At 39.7% G+C, this 23,147-nt stretch overlaps 1 protein-coding gene across 6 annotated transcripts in view; it reads right to left on the reverse strand.

Annotated features, from left to right (window-relative positions):
- Positions 1-23,147, reverse strand: part of znf536 (zinc finger protein 536) — a 219,086-nt gene that overhangs the window by 6,720 nt on the left and 189,219 nt on the right. The window contains exon 7 of one of the 6 annotated variants that reach the window (XM_038701232.1): positions 11,500-14,133. The exons of the other annotated variants lie outside the window; for them this stretch is intronic. Within the exon in view, the coding sequence (XP_038557160.1) occupies positions 13,979-14,133 (155 nt within the window). The 3' untranslated portion in view covers positions 11,500-13,978. Of the gene's footprint in view, positions 1-11,499; positions 14,134-23,147 lie in introns of those variants that run through there. 6 annotated transcript variants of the gene reach the window in all.

A 23,147-nucleotide genomic window follows, 5' to 3' on the forward strand; every position in this document is an offset into this window, starting at 1 on the left:
TTTCACCTGCTTTAATGCTGCATTCTGCCAACAGGTTGACAGGCACTGCCTTCAACAAACAGCAGGTGTCATACTAAATAAATATCTGACAGCATCCCCACATCAACCTATCAAATTGTACTGAATTGAAAAATATATCTGTTGCCTTACATTGATCTACAGTTATTAGTGCAATAATGTATACTAATGTGCAATTTCCGAGTCCTCCTTCATCCTTTTCACTTGTGCTTAACAATCTACATTTTGTCATCATAATTGTATATACTATAACTTTCTTTTGTGAATCTATTCTGTACACACTACATGTATTGCATGTCTGTCTGTCCTGGGTGAGGGATCCCTCCTCTTTTGCTCTTCGTTTCTTCCATTTTTTTCCTGTTGTAAGTCTTTTTTTTGGTGTGTGTGTGTGTGTGTGTGTGTGTGTGTGTGGTGGTGGTGGTGGCGTATTCCTCATTTGAATCAAGGGTCAAAGGACAGAGGGTGCTGGATGCTGTACAGACTGTAAGGCAAATAGTGATTTCTGATATTGGGCTATATACATAAAATTGACTTTACTTGACAAGATTATTTAGAATTGTATAACTGCTGTTGAGTGTTGGCTTGGTTGTAGTGTTTTTCTGCCAACATGCCTGTTGTCAAGAGTTGTTATTGCCCTCTGATGAGAGACCTCTGATGACGTCTGACGGCATAATTCTTGATAAACATCTATTGAATGGAGGCATGTTTACTACCTAAAAATGTGTGTTTTGTATACTAATTTCATGCAAGGATTATGCCCACTTTATAAATTGCAGGAATGTTTTGTGGTAGTACAATATCAAAGTGTTGCCATGTTCTCCTCATAAAACAATTGTTATATAAATGTAAAATTTTGCCTAGGGCCCCCTGTTGTCTAGAGCCAGGCCTGGTCAAACCTAATCTGATTTTTAATCCTTTTGTCTTGTGGCATTTCCCTGTAGTTGGTTCTGATTTCTCTGCTCTCCTTCTGTTTGTCTCAAATGACTGATTGTCATTGTGACTTCTGAGTTCATTCTCATGCTGATTAGAGAAACTCTTTTTTTTCTGTACGTATGTCTCATGTTGTAATTCACAGGTAAGTAAAATTTATATGAGCAATTGGGGTTTGAAGGGAGATTACAACTCTGCAGTAAATTGAACCTGAAGGTTGTTTGCTTAAGATTTGTCACTGAAACTATTTAGATGTTACCTTGCTGCCCACCACATTAGCTTACTATATCACTGAGAAGAAACTAAGGTGTTTTACAATACACTACAGTATCCTCCCACGCTATTATAGGTTTCACACCTCAACTACGTTGGCATCGGTTTGACATTTTGTCAGTGGCTCACTATGCACCAATTCTTATCACTTCCAATGTGACGTCTATCTTTTCTTATATAATTGTGAAGAATGAATCTCAATATACAGTGGCATTAATAACATATAACATATATGGAATAGATAGTTTTCTAGCCATTACACAACTCTGTGACAGTCATATTTTGTATCACATCACAGACCTGCAATTAATGTTTGCCTTTATGAATGATGACCACAAGAAATCCTTAACGTCCTTAAGAAAAATCCTTAAGTCAAACTTGCAGCATTTTTGGGACTGTGAACTCAGTTCAAACTAACCATGATCTTATCCCAAATGATGTTAACTAATAATTTTAGTTGCCATACCCCAAGCAATTGTTAACCTTGCGTTAGCCATACTGTATTTGCCTTAAACACAATCTTTCACTAACCTTAACTGTGTCATAGCTGCTTTGAGCAGCTTTTGTTGGCACTGAGTGTAAAAAACCTTATCAACCGTAATCCAGTATTTTGTTGAATTGTCCAGTATTGACACTTTATGGCAATAGGAATCCACAGACCTTTTAAAACTAATGGCCTTCCAAATTTCACTATCCGCCAATTTCTGTTCATTTTGCTCCATGTGTATGTTTCTCACCAGTGATATTGTACAATTTCCTTATTACATTTTTACTTTGCTTTATTTAAGTAATTTGTCATTTTTGTCTTTATTAGGGCCCAGACACTAGGTTGGTTACAGCCTTGCCTAAAGCAAGAATGAAAGAAGGAAGGGAAAGAGATACATACATAGAGGAATAAAGACAAAGAAAAGGAAAGAGAGAGACAAGAGAGGGGAGAAACAGTGGTGTTGTTTTCATTAGTGTGGCATTATCTAAGCCTGTTAATTAACCCCCCAAGGCCCTCTGCTTGGAGATCAGAAGAAAAGGGGGAGAGAAAGTAAAGAGGAGGGCAGGAGAAGATTCAGTGAGTGGAGGTGTGTTGGTATATGTGTGTGTGTGTGTGTGTGTGTGTGTGTGGGAGGGTGCCACAAACATGTTTCACCTTCCACACATGCACATCCCTACTCGCGCCTCTCTCACCCCCCAGCCCGCTGTAATTACCCCCATAAAGGCGACTGTCCCTCTTTTAACCTAAACCTAACCTTAAACCAAGTCTTCACCCTAAAAGTTAATGATTTACAGTATAGGGACTTGCATTTTGTCCCAACTATGTTAATAGATTTATGTCCCCGTAACATGAGTAATACAAGTCCACACAAACACACTCCACTGGAGGTAAAGTAAAGATGCACCACTTGAGCTCTCGTCTCGTCTTTTCATGTGTATTTAACAATATGTTCAATAGCCATAGGAGGGCATACATCAAAAGCCTGGCAATAATGTCAAGAAACATATAGCTTTACAAAATAAAAATAAAGTCATAATGGTTTTTCCAATTTTTGGGTCTCTTTTGATTTGAAGTGCCAGTGAGGAGTGACAGGGAGAGAGGCAGATTTTTTTTGAGGTTGTAACTTACCAAAACTGTGCTTGTATTGAACGGTTTGTGGGCATATGTGAAAAACACACCATGGCTCTTGGAAAAGTGTTGTCTCGCCTGTGTCTTGTGAGAAGAGCTATCTTAAGACAGCAACAGATGGCAGTTCTGGCATCAAATGGCATTTAAGGACGACAGCTTTGGATTGGACGCCAACATGTTTTTCCTGGTCTTTCTGTGCCTCTGTATATGTGTGTGGCTGTGCATGGGTTTGCGTATGTGCACCTTAAAACATGCTTTCCTATGTTTTTATATGTGCATTCGTTTTTTCTGTAGTGTGTGTTTGGGTAAATGTTTGTGATTATATGCTCAGTCCGTGTGTTTTTGTTAAAGAAGCTGCATGTTAGTAAGAGAGAAGTGGGAAAAACCTGAAGAAACATGAGGATTTGTGTGTGTGTGTGTGTGTGTGTGTGTGTTTGCATGTGAATATATTAACATTCAACAGGTTCTGTACACAGAAAAACACTCAACTGACCATAGCTTATATTAAACAGAAAGATACCTATTTAAAAACACAGAGAGTAGAGTAGAAATCTTAAGGACGCTATGACAGCATGAAAAGGAGAATAGGAGATAGGCCTACAGTTATACAGACAGACAGAGAGTTTGTAGGCAGGGAGACCGAGACACACAGAAGGTGTGAGCAATTAAATGTGCTAAACCATCTGTCCAATAACCTGCTTGCATGCTGTGGCTCCCAGATTACTCAGCAAACTGCAGCAACACCCTCACATACACACAGACACATGAATGCCAACACACATCTACACTGAAAAATAGTGTTCCGAGCTATTTTGCTGCTGAAATGATACTTCTAGATCAGACCGTCCTCCCAAAAAAGCCGTATAGCTTGTCTGTGCAAGCAGCTTATTATAATAAATGTATTTACATTTATTGTTAGGCGGTGACCTAGTGAGGTAGTATTAAGAGTGACAAGTCTGTACCTAAATTATTTAAATAATAAAGCATTTTTTACATTTAAACCACACCTTCAAAAAAGAAAAAGGCCAGCTGTGTAAACTGTCAATGGTCCAAAAAACCGGAATAATGGAAACAGAACAAGAGGTGTTAACAGTGGGAATATACAAATCAGAAATGCACTGGGCCATTGCATGTTTTAAAAAGTAAATGTTGTGCATATCATATGTATGTCCTAATAGCTCCTTTTGCTGTATTATATACTTTTAAAATAGCAGGCTCTGCGTGCAACGGAGTGAGGCCCAAAATAAAATAAAATTGGTTTAACGTTTGTATGGAAAAAAACAAGGGAAAAAAGAGAACAAGGAAAACAAGGAAAAAAGAGAAAGCTACCTACAAACATTTGAAGCTCTCTTTTTAGAGATGGTCCCAAACTTCAGCATGTCAATTTGCAGGCTCTATTATCTGATTATGAGTTTTATTCTGTACTAACAAACACACCTAGTGAAAATCAATAAGTGTTTAAAGATGAACCTTGCTGAATGTCTGAATATTAAACTTAAAACTATCTACACCTCCTTGTTTTGAGCCTGTAGATTTTGGCAAATCTCCATTATTGAAAGTCATGCTGCTTTGGCTCTGAGCAGCTCCTTTGCACTTTACAGACAGCAACCATTTGGATTATTATAAAGAAATAGTCTGATTCTGGTGACTATAAGCCAAGATCTGAAGTTAAAGGACTTGCCTGTTTTATATCATTTGTAATTGTACATGTATGTGAAAATGTTTTTGTTTACATCCCTGAACAGTCATGCTTTGGTTTTTGCTCCAGGAAAAAAAAGAAAGATAACATAAAAGTATAAGATTTCATAAATGTTGCCTGCATGACTGCATGGTCCAGTGTTTTTTTTTTGGTAATATATATAAACTCCTCCCACACCCCAGCCTCCTCCAAAAATAAATACATTTACATTACTTCAAACAGCCTGAAGGGATTTTATTCTTCTCTAGATTTCCTGTGATGAATTAAGAGCATTTCCCTCAACGAGCTGGCGTGTTGATAGAAAATTGGCCTGAAGTTTGGGGAATAGTGATTTGGTCTGTTTCCTAGCTTAACTAGAGAAAACCAACACGCAAATAACACCAAGGGAGGCACTTAAGGAGAGGAGAGGAACTGTTGGGGGAGAGGGTGTAGTGCTTTCAGCATCAAAGCCAGCTAAAACGTCCCCACAAGGGACTAGGTCCCATGTTAAATACTGAACTAGATTATTAATTGCGCTAATAGTAGGACCTGTTAATAAGAACCCAGAATAGCAGCTCCTTCCTTTCTGTCTTCATTGCTTGTTCTATTTTCATTTTTTAGGCCGCTTGTCTTCTCTTTGCTCAAAGTTTGCTTCACACAGTCATTCACTCATCTGTTTGCTTACTCAGTCACTGACTCACTGACATAACGCACACTCCCTCATTGGTTCTCGCACCTATTTGCTCTCATTCATTCAGCGAGTCACTCTTTCACTCTTTCTTATACCTTCTGTGACCAAATCACCCACTTACTGCTTCTTTCATTCATTTATTTTCACACGCTTAGTAACTGACTTACTCACATTTTCCTTTCTTTTCCGTCACTCACTCTCTCATTCATGTTTTCTTGTGTTCACTTATTCACTTGTTTTATGTTGTTTGCTGACTCACTGACTCACTCATTTGTATAATTTTCCCCAGTCCCCAACCTTTGCAGAGTGGTTCACAGTGTGTGTGTGTGTGTGTGTGTGTGTGTGTGTGTGTGTGCAGACAAGATGCCCTACCTTGCCTTATTTTTTTCTCACTCCCTGCTGAACTGAGGGAGGCACAATCTGCTGCTGACCTGTCACTGCACACAGATAATGGATGCCAAACTGCACGTGTGGCTGTATCTGTATCTTCGTGAATGTGTGTGTGTGTGGCGCGTGCGCATAGGCTGTCATCCATGTCTCTCAGCAATAAAAAAACAGGGCAGTGGGAGTTGATAGATATGCCGGCCACCTGCTTCTCACTCACATTCTGACACAAACAGCATTGGCTACTCTGCTGCATTAATCATCATGAACTTCCTTTGACCTCGACACACAGTGATAACAGCTTAAAGTTAGGGAAACAGAAAACACACGGCAGATAGGCAGACTGGGACACTTAGGTGTTTTCCATGAGAGAGGGAGAGTTTGGTTATTGCTGATTTAGTCTTTAAATAAAGAATATGTATAAATATGTGTGTGAGGGTGTGAGTGCGTGCACATATCTGTAGATATTTGTAATCATTTAATTAAACTCTCTGAGGACTTCAGCAAATCCCACAATTCCAAAACTGGTCCAGAGGTTACAGCAACATTGTGACTGGAAGGTCTTCAGTTTAAAGTTCAGAGATCCAAGAACAACTGAGTGATGAAACTAAATGCTTTTGACTCTGTCCTTATTGGCTCAACTACTTTTGAGTCATTACATTTAGCTGACACTCTTATCCAAAGCAACTTACAATTGCATATATAGTCATATCTCACACATCTCTGGAGCCACTAGGAGTTAAGTGTCTTGCTCAGGGACACATTGGTGTCTTACAGTGGATTTGAACCTGGGTCTCTCTCACACCAAAGGCATGTGTCTTATCCACTGCTCCATCACCACCACCGTAAGTCAACACCTCAGTCAACACTGGGCAAAGCACTGAAGCCAAACTGCTTAGTAAAGCTGCTCAGTCGCTGACGGTCAGGGGTGCAGTGTTAACTAAACAGGTTAAAGCTCATCTCAGCTACTGCATTTTAGCCACAATTAAACGTAATTATCATCATTATTATGGATGATTTGAAGATACAAGTATAAAAAAAAGGCAAAGGTAAAAACATATGTTTTGTAACATTTAAAATTAATAATGGAGATAATTATGGTAATTGACAACATCTAAACATCTGCAACAACAACTTTATATTTACTTGCTTGGTTAGAAAAAAGACAAAATTTCAGTTGTTCATCAGAACCTTTTCCTATATTTCTGAGGGCAAGGCTGTATTACACATCTGATCCACTACATTTGCAAGACAAATATTCCACAAGAAAATATTCTGACAACTGTAAATCCTGCATTGTCTCATTGCTAAATGTAAAAAACATGTGCAGCAATGTAAATGTGAGGAGAGGTATTTAAAGTTGTATGTGAAATAATAATCTGCTTCACAAATAAGGTTAAAGTTGCGTGGTGTACATCAGGTTTTAAATGTATTTGTTGATTTGTTTGTGTTGAGTAACAAGCAGAAGGATAACAGGCAAACCTTTGAAGAGCATTATGTACATTCTCCTGGATTTCCAAATGCACACATTGTTTTCGATTGCTAGCCAACTAAACAAGGACCACTTTTTTTGTTCTGTTGGAAGACATATATTTCTTGTTGTGAAGAGTAGGCCACAAATATCAGTTTCAATTTATTTTTGGCATAAATTGTGACCAAGGTGATGCAAAATCATACCACTTTATTGGTAATTGGTGCACACAAATGCACAACCACAAAAAAAATTAGTTTAATGAATGAGGGGTGTGTTCCCTTAACTATGTCTGTGCTGGAAGGGAATTCATATTACCACAGTGCACGCTTCAAAATGTTCACTGTCTGAACTTATCAACTGCTTCCTTGGATGTATTTTGCAAGGTGGGTAACATTAGCATTAGACAAAAATACCCCTTTTTCACAGAGATCAGCTTGTAAACACGATCAAGACTTGATCATGTTTTGCATTTTTCAAATGTGATCCTGCATACTGAATAATCTAACTCTATCTAATTTATCTTGCAAGGAGCTTAAATCCCTTTGGATCCAGCCAACACCACAACTTTTTAAAACCTCTCCCAGTAGAGCTGTTATTTACCCCGTTCATAAGCTCTCCCTTCTTTCTTATCTCCCTCCCTCATTTCACGTCCTTCTCCTCCTCTCCTCCCCGTCTTTTCCTCCTTCACTTTCCCTACCAGGGGAAGCCTTTTTGTTTGCTTTAAGTGAAATCACTCAATTCTTCCAGGAAGAGACTTTGGAGACCATCGGTAACCAAGAGAGAGGGAGAGGGGAAGAAGAAAGTGTGTGTGTGAATGAGAGTCCACCTTCCAAATAAGTTCCATTAATCATGGGCCAGAGTCTAATGTAACTAATATTTTACAATTAGAGGAGACAAGATGGAGCTGGGGGCCATCTATCTCCCTTACACCACATGATCATCGATTCATAAGAGCTGAGGAGGGAGAAAGAGGAGGCCGTAGCACACTAGCCCTGCAGAGAGCATACACTCAAAAACACACACACACGCAGACTGCTGGACACACATGCAGACGTTAACACACCCGCATACATAAGCACAGATGCTTAGCAGGAAACAGAAGGACGCATGAGAATGAGGGGACAAGCTGTCACATTAGCATTTGTTAGTATATGTTCTCCTTAAAATCAGGGCTGCAACTAACACTCATTTTTCTTTATTGATCTTTTTTGATGAATGTATTCATTGTTTGGTTTACAAATGTCAGAAAATAATGAGACATGCTGATTCCACATTTTCAGACTCTAAAGTAACATCTTCAAATTCCTTATTTGGTCCAAGAAAATCAGCACAACCTTATATTTAAGATGCCGGACAAATATCAAAATTGATATTGATAGATTTCTTGTTCATTATCAATATAGATAAATTATTTAAATTTACTTTTGGACTTAGAGTGGTTGGAAGTCCTTCATTTAGTCTACACTGGAGTTTTTGGTTAAGCATGACTTTCATATGTGATGGTTATAGATGTATTTGCAATACAAATTAAATAATGATACATATAAACACAACTACACAGAGCACAATTCTGGACTAAAAAAAGAACACGTGGCACCTCTACACAGAAATAAAATCTATGTACAGAGCAAAAGGTGAAAATGGAGAGAGCATATTTGTACAAGTGAGGAGAAAACAAACAATCACAAGCACAAAAGCATGCAAAGTGCCTTTGAGCAAGACACTGAATTTCTTCTGAAATTCACTGAGGTCCTTCTCTGACCCTCCTTTTGAAGAGGAGGAAGACGGAGCTGTAGCCCAACAAGTTTTGACCAGCCACCAACGATAGCGTCTCAAATTTGTTTTATTTTGTCTGTTTAGTTAACTGATCAGTTATTTTGTCTGTAAATGAAGGTTTAAAGGCTGCTTCAAGGCCTTCTGTATATAGACACAAATACAGTTCTGATAGGGAAATAATACATTATTTGTTTATTGATATTGTGTTGCCTTAAGAGCAGTTCAATTCTACAATGTTGCTAAAGCCCCCCCCCCAAATTCCCAGAACACATTCAGTGACATTCTTCCCCCTGCAATGCAACATGCAACTTCCTCAGAGGAGGACCATACCCCCGCCACCAGCTCTGCACCAAAACCTGGTCTGCTGTGCCCTCTGGTGGTCCAACTAGAGAGCTGCAGTGCAAGACCACAGCCGTTCTAATGTACAGGAGGAGGGGAAATTAGAGGCAGCTGAACAAATGAGCAGAAAGACGGGTTCATCTGCAGGTCACCATCTGCCCGGCGACCAACCAAATGCTGGGACAACTGCAACCGCTGCAGCGCGTCATCTTAAACACATCAATCCACACGTAGAGGCGCGAGCACGCAGACAATTATACAACACGCCAGCTTGCATGTACAAACATGTGCTTACACACAAGGCTGCACAACATGCCATGGAGGAAAATGAGAGGAAATGGATACTGAAGAGAGAGAAAGAGAGAGAGATGAAAGACAGGGAGAGACAGAAAATGACGAGAGAGGAAGTTAAATGAAGGGCAAAGAGCGGTGTTCATCACGCTGTGAAAGAGGTCGCTTCCAATGTTGAAATTGCTCGGCTGAACAACAAATAGCAACACACGCAAACACACATGCATACACATGACAGGCCAGATGGAATGGAAGATGACCTAATGTGCTCTTTAATCAGACACACGTGCATTGTTACATGGAGACACACACCTACTCAAAAATAGGGATGACACACACACACACACATTTATGCATGCCCACACTGGTACATACAGGCGCACATGTACTGAACATCTACAGTACATGTGTGAGGTATGTGTCTACGTGTGCGTGTGAGAGTGTGTAGATGTAAACCAGTCGAACAGTTACTTTCTCCGGATGTGAGTTTTATTGGGAACAGACTTGGAAGATTCGTGGCAGGAGGCCGCACACATCTGGTGCGGTGCAGCTGATCCGTTTAAAAATTAGTCAGGCATTGACCTGGGCAGCAGCTCAGCAGGCTTTGGGGTCCTGACAATAGGTTAACACAAATACGGATTCCATCAGTGCGGTGCGGATCAGGTTTCAGACAACAGAGGGGGGCAATGAAACATAAAATATTTCTTCCTTTGAAAAAACAGAGTCAGCTGAACCGGCGGGGCTGTGGGGAGGAAACTTTGTGTTGGAGTTAACGTTTGCTGTGTTGGAGGCTTGCTGCTACTTTTACTGTTTTACAGGGGAACTGTAAAATGTATTTATACTTGCTTCACAGATGTAGGCCTACACACCCCCCGATACACACAACAACATTTGTATTACTGTAGTTTTGATAATGATTACTTCTGCCTGACCTCAAATGCTGTCTGTGCTTTCTTTTTACTCTTGATAAACCCATTCAAACTTCATCTTCAGGTCAAAAGGATTTGTTAAAAGAATGCAGTGGATACATGCAGGGCAAAAATACTAACCAAATAAAAGGGTACTGTTTTTAGTAATAACAGAGTATTGAATTGATAACCAATGGGATAGGATGGGTAGTCCCAATCTTTTCAGGTTTATTTAATTATACTTTAATAATTCATTTAAATTCAGTTTAATTTCAGGCTACAGAACACGTGATGGCCAGAGTTCAGAGCTGTTAAGTAAAAACACACCATCTAAGGGCCGCTCCATCTTTGTCCCCCTCCCTCTCTCTCCCATTGTTTATTAACATTTTACAGGCGGGGTACTTTTCTCAGTTCAGCACCTTCACCAGTTTTGTGAGAGAACGACATTTCAAGTGAGCCCAGCCAACAGCTGACTATGATAAGTCCCAAGTAATATTCACTATTTTTCTGCATAGTATGTTTACTTCTGATACTTATAGGAACTTTTTTTGATGCTATAGCCATACGTTTACTGAGTACTTCTTCCACCAGTAAATATTCCCTTGATGTCTCTATATTTGCATATAACGGGGTCTAAATGGAAGTGGGATGATGGACCAGAAGAGACAAAAAAAACAAAGAAGCTGGATGCGGAATAGAGACAGTGATGAGTCAAAAACAAAGATGTATAATACGCACTGCATGTCTCTAATCTAGAAGTGACTTGCACTAATTTAAATGTCTTTGCTTTACATTTAGTCACGTGGGACGCTCTGAGTGTGCTCATGTGTTTCCTATCATCCCTATACTCTCTCACCACAGCTACTTTATGTGAACCTTTAGGAGACAAAGTGGTGCAGAGAGTAATTTAGTTGTGTGTATTCAACGTCATGATCACAGTCCGTGAAGCTTTGCCATCAAATTGACTGAGAGATAATAACTTGTGTTGGAAGTGATGGACTACTCTCCAAACAGTTTTCCCACTTCTGATCACACAGTGGCACACCGTCATGGCGGCGTGCCTTCCTGATTCTCGCTCTTTCAGAAATAAAGGAATTAAAAACATGAAACAGGCTGTTGCTCTGTGACAATCCATTTTTTTAGTTTGAATACATTTTATTTTTACTATAAGTACAGTTCAGTAGTTACAAAACGAAGCATCTGCCATGAGGGTACAGCAAAACATAAAGAGTGTTCAGCTCACAAGACAGGTTTTGTACATATTATGTGGAGTGGAATGCTCATTACAGCTGGTTAAGAGAATGAGAGAGCCCAAGCGAGACTCTCGCCATTAATCTCTCCTCTTTACACCCCTGGAAAACAGAGATAGGGTCAGAGGTCAAAGCCATTGTCAGTGCCTCCAGCAGGATACGTCTGATTGGTTTACTCAGAACCCATTTCCAGAATTCCTCCCTTCAAACACCCTGTTATATTTCCCTACAACCATTACTTCTCACTTTCCATATGTCTCACTCTTGTTATTTTAGTTTTAATCCCCCTTTTCCTGGCATTTTCAAATTGAAAGAATGGTTAATTGCAATCTACATAAATCAAATTAAAACGGGACAAAAAATCTGAGGCTGTACTGCAGCAAAATCTTCTCAAGTTGGAATTTCAGCACTGAAAAAATCACCCAGGCTAAAGCAGTGACGGCCTACGCTGCAGGTCAAAAGGGGATGTGCATACAAACGAAATCTGGGTAACAGTTTGTCAAAGCCACATACAGTATAGAGGTTGATCAGACTAAAATAAAGAAGTATTCTATTTGAACTCTACATACCGCATTAGATTTTTCCTCTGGGTTCACAAAAAATGACGTAGAAACATTTCACAATGCCAAGGGACACACAAACACACACCTTCAGTTTAGTTAGTTAGCTAGTTTTGTACTGTATAGGTTGGATTTATAATACTATCACAGTGCAAAATACTTCTGAGAACCAAAACAAATGAAAGAAATAAGAAAGGATAAAGTCCCTCTATGCATAATGGATTCTGTATATATAGGGGCAAATATGTTTGCAGCACAGGAGACGATTGTCATCTTTTTCCTCTTTTTTTGATCAGTAAATGGAGAAGGCATTAATGTACAGTACATATAAAAATTAAAAATAAAATCAACCCTACGTCCTACAGTCTAGCACAGCTACATAGCTTTGTAGAAGCAATAACAGATGACTTGTATCTAAGGCTATACACAATATGTCTTTTTTCCAGTTTTTTGTTCTTTTTTTCTCATCTTAAAGTAAATACATCAAGCCATTTTCAGTAGTCAGTAACACTGTGCAACAATGATCGTGGCAGTATTTTAGAAACATCTGCAACACTAGAGTCCTTGAGGTTGACATGAGAGATGAAGCGAAAGGGGTGGAGGGCGATAAAGAAACTGTTCCACCTTTTTTTCTGGTTTGAGATCTCTTTTTTTTTAATTCTTCTCTGTCAAACTCTAGAAGAATGGCTACCTTTTGAGAACGTGGTTGTGTAAACTACTGTCACTTATTTGCTTTTCCTCGTCACAAATGCTTTAAACTTTAGTTTTCACTTTTTTTTTAACTACCGTATATCTCTCTATGTACATTAAGCGTCTATGGGCGCTGTGTTGAATGATACAGAACAAGAAAAAGAAAAAAGACAAAGGGAGTCATATAGCAAGGTGAAGGCCTGTAATGGCCTGGTTATGGAGTGGGGATATAGTATTGTAAATACATTTAGGGCAGTTTGAATATTCAGTCTTCTTCACAATCATCATTAGCACCATCATCATCAAACCATGGGTATATTTTTCTACCAGCAATACCATATTATTTCTTGAAAACAACTTAGGTTGTAGATTGTCATATGGTGCCCTGTCCTGTGTTAACCATAATCAGTGTAATGCATGGTCACGGGACATAAATAGTGACTCTGTAACAGCTGATAGGACAGCCAGAAGTGGCTGGTCTGACATAAAATGTGCTTGGTCTCTGTCAACAGTCCGGTAAAGTTGAGTTTCTATTCTACAGTAGAATACATTCCAGGTACAATATAATGGTGGTCCATGGACTTGAATATGAAATAACTGTCTTTTTTTTTTATTTAACAGGAGAGAAAAGTCTTTGAAAGCATTTGATTAAGCACTACACTTCAGTCCTAATTAAAAAAAAGACACAACTTTCTAACTCAAGGAATGTATCAGAGATTGCGGTGCCAGGAAGTGCTAATCAGACAGGTAGCTTCATCAAAAGAAAAAAAGAATAAAACAAAACATTGTATAAGAGAAGACAACGAAGACAAGGGGCATTCAGACCACAGGAGACAAAACAGGAAAGTCGCCATCACTTTGTTTAGTGTCCAAGGACGCTTGCAAAAGTCATTAGGTCCATCCCCAAAGGAAACTGTCCCAAAATTTCCTTCATATAGTTCTCGCCTTCTCTTGACTCTGACGGTAGTATGTGTTTTTTTTTCATCTTAAATAAAGTCTTTGTCATAGTGTATTCCTTCATTTATCCTTCATCCTCCTCCTCCTCATTGCCTTCATCATCATCATCATCATCATCATCCTGCCTTGTTCCGGTGGGGGCCGTTAGTCTTTGTTTACAGCATGGGCGTCCAGCCCCTCGGGGTCACCTAGGTTATGGTTGTTAGGGTGGTTAAGGTCGTTGTTAAGATGGTTGGGGTCGTGGGTCAGCGCGGGGTCATGGGTCATGGGCTGGTCCTCCTCTCCTACCCAGAGATGCACTACGGCCAATGAGAGAACAAGAGGCAGATTAGCACCATGGACCCAACACACAGACCCTGCAGTACACACACACACACACACACACACACACACACACACACACACACAGCCTCAGCATTGCATCATATGGTTAGTGGGGCCAAATTCATGGATGAGATATTTGAGACACACAACGTCTCATGCAATGGGCCATGGCCACTGTCTCAAAAAATACTTTAAAGGGTCATTTCACCTAAATTACAGAAAGAAAATGTCTCACTTACCTGCAGTTATACATAGTTTTGGTTTAATTTGTCCATGTTGTGAGTCTGGGTCTCCACCCCTATGTAACAGTAATGGAGGTGAAAATGCATTCAAAAATTCAACAGCTGCATCTCTTTCCAATGTCTCTGTTATGATAGATATCCATAGAACACGCCGTTAATAGTTTTCGTTCGTTGTGACTATTCCTTTGGTATAAATTAGTCAAGGTGAAAACTATCCAGAGACAAGATTTCCCCAAATTACAGGGGCACTGTATTTGGAAAAACATTTTACTGTTAAAGTTTTCAAATCAAATTTTTCCACAAACAACCTTTCATTCTATTTGGGTGTGGTGGCTGAAATATCAGAGGAGGATATCTCCAAACTTGGACAAATGCAACCAAAAGTATCAGCATGGCTAGGCACTGCTAAAGACAGGCGAGAAATTGGTAATTTTAGTGAGCTGACCCTTTAAAATGTCTTCCCTGGATTCAGATTCAATATATTATATGAGCTATACTCATTCTAAAAAAAACCCAACACAAACAACTAGGACCAGCAACACACAAACCTTCAGCTCACAGTTCCAAATTTGACCTTTTTTATTTTAAAGAATTTCCCTGTTGTGTCGCAGATTCGAGTATACAGATGATATGCGGTTAGTATCTAATAATACAGGGTGAACAAAATCACAGGAACACCTTAAAATGAAATACATTCAATTACAATAATTCTACAGATCACTCCATGTCCATATACACATTTTAAAGGTGTCTATTGTTTAGGTTTGAATAGCATTCTAGGGTTTTCTTATTATTCTGTCCACCCTCTTGCCTAGTTTAGTCACTGTAAGTAACAACAATGTATCCTCTTCTGTACAAATCTACCACTTATTTCTTCCTAATTCTGTACACAAGAGCTTACACTGTGAGATTGTGATAGGGTGCTCGGTCAAATCATTTCTAAAATGACGCTAACACATTACGGTTATGACAACTGGAGTACTTTCATACTTGTTACAAGCAAGTTGGTTGACTCAATAAGTGTGACAGGAAGTGTGACAGTGGGTGAGAAGTAAATTGAGTAATTCTAATAAAAAAGTTTTAAGACTCGGTGAGACAGTAAGAAATGCATAACCGTAATTTGGTCCCACAGCAGCGGCTACTAAATAATACAACTTGTCCCCAGCCCCCCCCCCCCCCCTTTTTTTCTACACTTTCATTCCCTCAGCAACTTCTTAGAAAATTATTTTGCAATAAAACACCGCTGAACACATTTGCATGTCATGTTCTTTTAAAGTGGCGTTATGAATCTGACAAAACCAAATTAAAACACGAGTTTATTTGAGCTGTGCTTTTGCAAGGACGGAAATGGATATCAAAATGAAAGGAAGTGCTGCCGTAACAGAGGGAAAATAAAGAGCTAATAACATGATAAAACATCCCTTAGATTAAACGCTGAGTAATAACTCTCTAGCTGTCTGCGCATGGAGTGAACAGCCTCAACATCACTGCACCCAACATTTAGTTTACTGTATGTCTCACGTGGGCTTCTGCTTTTAGTGCTCTGTGTTACCCGCTGTAGATGATACCAGTGATACTAAAGGATAATTACAAATAACCTATTGTAAAATTCTAATGATACTGGTTGAAGCGCTGATTGGAAAACAGAAACATATAAGATCCAATGTGAATCCTAAAGCACACTTATAGTATCCTAGATCATACAAAGCACCGCTGACATAACTAGCTGTGAATGTATGCAACTATGTCCATTGAAGCCTGTTTCTCTTTTTTAATAAACTAACTGGTATTTTCTCATCGTATTTGCTGTACATCTCAGAGTATGATTCCTTACTAGTGAAGGATATGATTTCATAACCAACTTTCACCACAAGATGGCAAGCTAAGACAGTAAGTAAGACATTAAACCTATCTATGGATAGTTGAGCATACTTCTATGTACATTTCAGTCATTTCTCTACTGATGGAAAATCACTTTCAACATTTCTGTATTAAAAGTCTAAATGAGAGGCTAATTTGCCTAAACAAAAAAGTGAAAGAAGCCACCATTAAATTAAACCTAAGATTTACTATGACAACATTTGCATTTTTTTAAAATAAAGTTTCCTTGTTTTAAGAGCTTCAGTGGATTGAAAAGTGTCTAGTCTCTCCCCAAGGGCACTTTCTGCCTTTGACTTCCCTGTAAAGAAACTTCCTGTAACGAGCTGCAGATTAAGCTCCATATTTGATTTTCACTGTTCATTAACTAAGCCACCTGGAATGTTATTATTTAAGCACGGTGCTCCTTCTCCCCAAACAACTGCCGCTGCGAAGGGGGAGAGATTGCCTGGCCAACTTTATAGATTTAGCATAACTTCCCCTCACAGTTTTAATTTCCCATTCGGGCAGGCAGCAGATGCACCTCACAGACACCGAAAACCTGCCTGGCACACATGAATGTAAGCCCGATCTATTTGTTTCCTTCAAAGATTCTGCTCTTTTTAGGGATTGATGAAGTATGCATACGTGATGGCGGAATGATATTGATCAAAATATATCTCAATAAAAATGATCTAACAATTATAGCCTCGTGTTTAAGCCAAAGAACAGCAGTAAGGCACCAATCTACAGTACAAGCCATTATTGCCATGACACTCTTAAATCACAACGTGAAAGTGTAAGTACGCCCTCTTGTGGTGTGTTTTGAGATAGCAGGATGGAGACACGGGTGGTTATTGGAGAGGAGAGGACCTGGGAAAGGAAAACATATGGTGTGAGGACACACAGCTCCAGGATCCATCCACTGTTAATACATGTGTCATGCTTAACAGAATGGATAAATGGGAAGGAGGAAGAACAATGGCATAACACTGCACTCTAAGCATGTGTCGGAGACCGCCTTGGGATACAGTGGACTGTGTGTGTGTGTGTGTGTGTGTGTGAATACGTGTGAGTGTGTGGTCTCAGAGGCATCACCTCACATTAATAGCAGTCTGTGAAAACATCACACAACAGGCATTCACCAAGTAGAAGCTGGCATTTTGCAGTGCAGCACCGTATGATTCTTGAGAATGGTAGTGTGGCACATTCCTTGATATTAAAGCCAACTCAAATGAGAAAGAAACACCGGTGCCTCTGTTTCAGCAGCTTCACACTTTATTCTTTCTATTTTTGATAACCATTAGGGTTTCGCTAACACAGACCTCAGGTGACATATTGTGTTCAACTTTTGAGTCTGAGATGTCTGCCTCTACTCTGATACAAAGGAGTGAATAGATGCTTGTTTATGGTGCTCACAGCATTATTATTATTAAAACGGTGTTCCTGTAACTCTGGATAATCTACAGAACACACGGTCAACGGTTGATAGGGATATCTTTAGTAGAGAGTAGTTCCAAAAAGTAACTCTGAAACTCTCCCAAGAGAGTTATGTGGATTTTCAGAAGTAATCAGAACATTGTTTCTGGAAAAAGCATTTTTTGTATTTTTTTTTTTTTTTTTTTACAGATCTGATCTTTGCTTTTTCCTGTCTGTCTGGATATTTTACCTCTTCGGACTTTTAAAATGAAACAAAGGCTTTATTCTTTTGTTGCACCGGTCACAACCAGTATGCATATGCAACTGGTTGCAAACTTGTCATGAGTAGGTATTGCTTTGTTTCTCCCACTAGACTCCTCCCACTAGAGTTAAATAAGAAAATAACTGCTTCTTAAGACAGTGAGGTGAGGCAGGTTGCACTGTCCAGAATCTGCTGAGGAAACCTAAAACTATTCAAAGTTATGTTACATTGCAGTGTATCACTCATTAAAAAAAACAAAAAACAAACAGGGATCAAAAGTAGCCTTGGTTCCAATGCACCCTCTGTCATCATCTCTATCCATATGGACTTTAACAGGGCGTAAAGTCGAGCTCTGTGAACCCTCTCTGTGCCACTGAAGATGGCTGTGGCTCCTTTGTTCCCTCCCCCAGGCATCCGGGCCCTACACTAGCAGAGAGTGTTGTTCTTGGCACATCCCCATCTCATTGTACAGCCCAGTATTTATAAATATGTAAATATGAGCGGCACCAGGCATAACACGGCCCGCTTGTATACACCAAGGAGGAGCGGCAAGGAAGTGAGCGCATCCCCTGCTCCCCCCCTCCAAAATTGTATTTTTAGATGGTTTTAATGAATACAGGATGTTTATAGTCACCATTCCCTGTGATTCGCACAAAAGACTAGAAAAATCCACATCCACCCTGCCACCCCTCCTCTGCACCCCCCTCCGCAACCCCCCCTCAATCCCTCAAAGCACTACTAAAGAAGAAGAAGGGGGAAAAAAAGCAAATTTGTGGTGAAACGCAGCGGGATTGTTGTGCTCTCAGTCTGCTTTCGACTCAGATCCCTATTAGACAAACATAGTATGGTGTTAAGGTGCAACAAAGAGTGTGGAAAACTCCTGTGCAGGTGGTGGTGGAGAGTGGGCGGAGGGGCGCGCGAGAGAAGAGACAAGATGTGTAGCGAAAGGTTCCTCACGAAGCGACTTGAAGGTGGAACGCAATTTGTGTGTTATTTCTGGTTTTTAAAGTTGCAAAAATAATACAAAAGCCGAATCAGTGTGTGCGAGAAGTGAGTAAAAAAACGTACCTGTTTTGTGTTGTCTGTGGCAATGTGTGTTTTGTGTGTGATGACTCCATGTCAGCTTATTTTTCTTTTTATAAACTCAGTTTTGTTTTGCTGCAAACTCGCAGGTCGAGTATGAGGTGACGCCAACGACAGGGTGGAAAGATTCAGAGGAAAGATTCAGAGAGATTCAGAAGAAAAACGAAAACAAGTACGACGTAGAAAAGAATGATTGCAGTTGGGGAAACATATTCAAGTGAGTGTTAGTGGCCTCTTTCTATCTTTCGCTCTCTGACTCCAAAACTATTTCTGAGGCTAAAAGATTGCCGGCTTGATAATACCTCCGCTGAGCAATTTAAGCCCAAACACTCTGATGCTACAATCTGTCTTCTCTGCCTGATAGCGCTTTTCTCCCCTCTCCTCTCCAAATTACTTTCTTTCATATCTAATTATATTTGCTAATGATCTTATAAGAGAATAATGGAATGTGCTTGATCTATTACCTTTTTTTTCAATACATAAATACAATGTGGGGGGAAATGACTATTGGAGACAGGAGGAAATGTTTTTTTTTAATGTTTTTGATGAGAGGGAAAATGAAGCTGGGAGCTGCAGGGTCATTAATGGGCGATGAACACAGAGGTCATCTCTCACATTCTCTTTGACATTTCACTCATCTGACGTGCTGAAACAATCACAACCTCATCCGCATTCCCCATTCTTCCCCTTTGCTTCGCTGTTTCTCGGTAATCTTCCAGATATCCACCTCGAGTCTCTTTGATCTTTTAATGGAAACCTCGAACTTTGTTAGATGCCAACTCATCGCCACTTGTTTATGTTCTGGTTTTGTCTTTAGTCTAAAACTTTCAAAGTTGAATCTTAATAGGAGGCTGTTATCAAGGAAATATCACAGTCTGCCATGACGTGGCACTGTCAAACCATATTATCAAGCTGCATCATGGGACGTGTAGGATCCAGGAGGAGCCTAACCCATACTACTGAGTAAAAGTGAGGGCATTTTGGCCTCTGCTGCATCGATTTTGACCAATCTTTTTCCAATTTTTCACTTGAGAGGTTCGCAATGTTACTTAGGAAGTGCAATACTAAATTGCTGGAGTAGCTTTCCAAACTTAAAATATACGCTCAAATCTAATTCTTGGTCATTAGATTGTATCCCCTCCGTCTTTTCTGTCTTGTTCATGTGGTCTTGTCTGTTGTGGAGGATGCCACATATGAGCCTCCATAAACCAGGCCAACCTTCTGTAGTAACACTTAAAAGGCCAGGCTGCAGTTTGAATTTTAAAAATAGCTGGCAGTGTCAAACCATGACTTCTTCTGAATTCAGTTTCTGTACAGGTTTTCACAAATCACACAAGAAAAACAGCTGTTCTAATTATCGTTCCCTATTCAAACGATTTCTCCAACTTACACTCACAAAATCCATTGGCCTTTTAACTGAATAGCTCTTCTCTCTTTCTGTTGCCAAACCCCTGTCCCGTCCTGTCCCTCCCTCGCTCCCTTCTTCTTAAGCCTCCATTATTGCCTCCTTTCTCTTCCCCCCAGTTATTTTTCTCTCTCCACAGGCCCAAGGACAAGCCAAGCCATGACAGGCACTCTAAACCCCCTGCATTAATGGAAGGAAATGGCATTCGATCCCTGTTTGATCTCCTAATCATTTCTGCAGAAATGATAATTAGTGCCCTTCCAATCCTCCCACAGAGGAGGAGAAAGGGGTGGGTGAGAGGGGATTGGGTAAATACATAAATAGAAAAAAATCCTCTTGCTTTTTAGACCCCAAATGACATCTTCGTCACCATGTTCATAACCAACAAGTGCTTTCCTCCATTGCAAATTTCCCATCCTTTACACACAGAGAAGGGGATATACACACTAACACACACTCAGACACACAGCGATGCAGTGCCTGGCGACTGCTGTCTGTGATTCTTTTCAGCTGACATAATCCTGATTGATTCGTTCAGCAGATAAAAACTGGGTCCACTTCTGCCCTTTTACTGGGGGGGCTGGAACATAATACAGCCTTTTATTCAGCAACAATGTAACATAATGGCGTTGGAATGTGCAGGGGAAAAAAGGCCACATCTTAAATGCTTGTGACACACTGTGCTTTGAAAAAGCCTGTAGTCTAATGTAAAAGAGAGAGAGAAGGGAAGAGCAAAAAAAGAGAGAAAGAAATCATTGAACTGCCAGATTACCCATGTGCCCTGGTTCTATTACACTCAAATAAAGGCTGTTACTTTGGAGAACTTATTTTCTTTCTTTCATTTTTTGTGTTTTCTGAGTATGTATTCACAACTTTGTGTGTGTCTTTCATTCTATAACTCCACGTTGCAAAAAAATCAAGAATTTGAGCTCTTGAGTTTCCTAACCATCACTACTTCCCATCCTTTTCTGAAAAGGAAGCTTTGTTCACAGGGCAGGAATAGGTGAGGTCATCCCATCTCCACAGATTGCAGCCACTATTCGCTTTTTTCTTGTCTTTCATTTCTTTTTTGGAAAGTACTTACATGAACTAACATCCTTCCCTCATTCTCTGAGATAAGGAAGTAGGCTAAAGGCCAAGCCAGTGGATATTTGCATTAGCGCCCTCAGCTGTATAGTCTGAGTCTGTCTGCTGCAAAGCACTGTACTGCAATGTAAAAGTGTTCTGTGACAAATTGGGTTTGTCTTTTCTGTAAGGGCTTGCAGGCTTTGAAAAAAACCTACCAGAGCATCATATATGGTTACAGCTACCTTTTAAATCTCACTTTACAGAGTTTCTTTAATACGATAATCTGTTATTAAATGTGTTTCAACTGTAGAGTACTTCTGTTTTTTGTGTTTTTTTTTGCTGTGGTTAGTGTTTATTTGAATAATGTCTACTTCCTTTCTTAATAGCCGTGTTTTAAAAACTACAAGAATCCATTGTTATTGTTCAATTACTTCTATTATTGTTACTACAAATAATAATAAAAATTACAATGATATCAATAATATGATAATGGTGGTGGTGATGATGAAGATGAAAAAGAAGAAGAATGTGCTTATTTATTTCATGTAATGGTGAAGTTAACTATAATTAAAATAAACAATAAAATAAACCCCTTTTCCCAAGTTGGTGAAATGATGTGATATTGTAGAGACAAATAAATAGACAATTTACCTAACAATCAATATGTATAAAAGCAAAATGATATGCTGTGTAGTATCTAATGTGGTGTATGTGGTTTCCTGTCATGACCTTCAGAGTTGAAATTCATTTTCCTTCATGAGGTCCTTGGCTATCTGAACACACACACACACACACACACACACACACACACACACACAGACTGTTTCCTAAATTGGGCCTTGCAAACTTCTCGGCCGTAGCTTGGTTTTGAAGGGCAGCAGCAATGCAACTACCAAACACAAGAGAGCGGACGGCCTTCCTGCAAGTCAATTGTATTAATTGTAGGCGTTAATCTGCAAACCACGGCCCTCCCAGAAGTGTTCAGTGTTAACCACACCAGCATGGTGGTGGTGACATATCTGGTTACTAATTCGGTGTGGCTTGAAGCCAGATGGGAGATGGGAAGGAGGAAGGAGTCGGTTGATTGACCAATGAAATGTGTCCCCAAAAGGAGATGGCACAGTGTGGAGGATGAATGTACAGTAGATCACAGAAGGACAAGAAAAAGAACAAGGTACCCAGCACCAAATAGGGCAATATTATATAGGGCAAAATGCATATATAGGGCAACAGTAAGTGTGTTGCTCTGCTAAGGTCTATAATACTCACTCATAAAGACACACACAGACAGGGGAAAAAGAGAAAATCTCAAATAATGATGCCAAAATATCAGGCCTTTCATTAAATATTGATACTGGTGAGTCAGTGTCTTCCATCCCAGACGGCTCTTCCTTAAACCTCAACAATCAGTGGCTTCAGTACAAAGGTATCACACACAGACCAGGACAAAATCACAGAGAGATAAAAGACGCAGATAGGGAGATGAAAAGAAGTCAGGTCTCTAGGGAGATGAACAAGACAGGCAGGAGAGTAATAGCAACCCAACCTATCGTAGTTATTATCACAGAGAACCTGTCGCTTCCCAGTATTCCCCTTGGTATCGGAGGGGGGTTCTCCCAAGCTTCCAAATGTTCAAGATAAATACATGACAGC

Source organism: Micropterus salmoides, unplaced genomic scaffold, assembly GCF_014851395.1.
Source record: "Micropterus salmoides isolate LMB-PRFRI ecotype aquatic unplaced genomic scaffold, ASM1485139v1 Ms_hic_scaffold_6, whole genome shotgun sequence".
Classification (NCBI taxonomy): domain Eukaryota; kingdom Metazoa; phylum Chordata; class Actinopteri; order Centrarchiformes; family Centrarchidae; genus Micropterus; species Micropterus salmoides.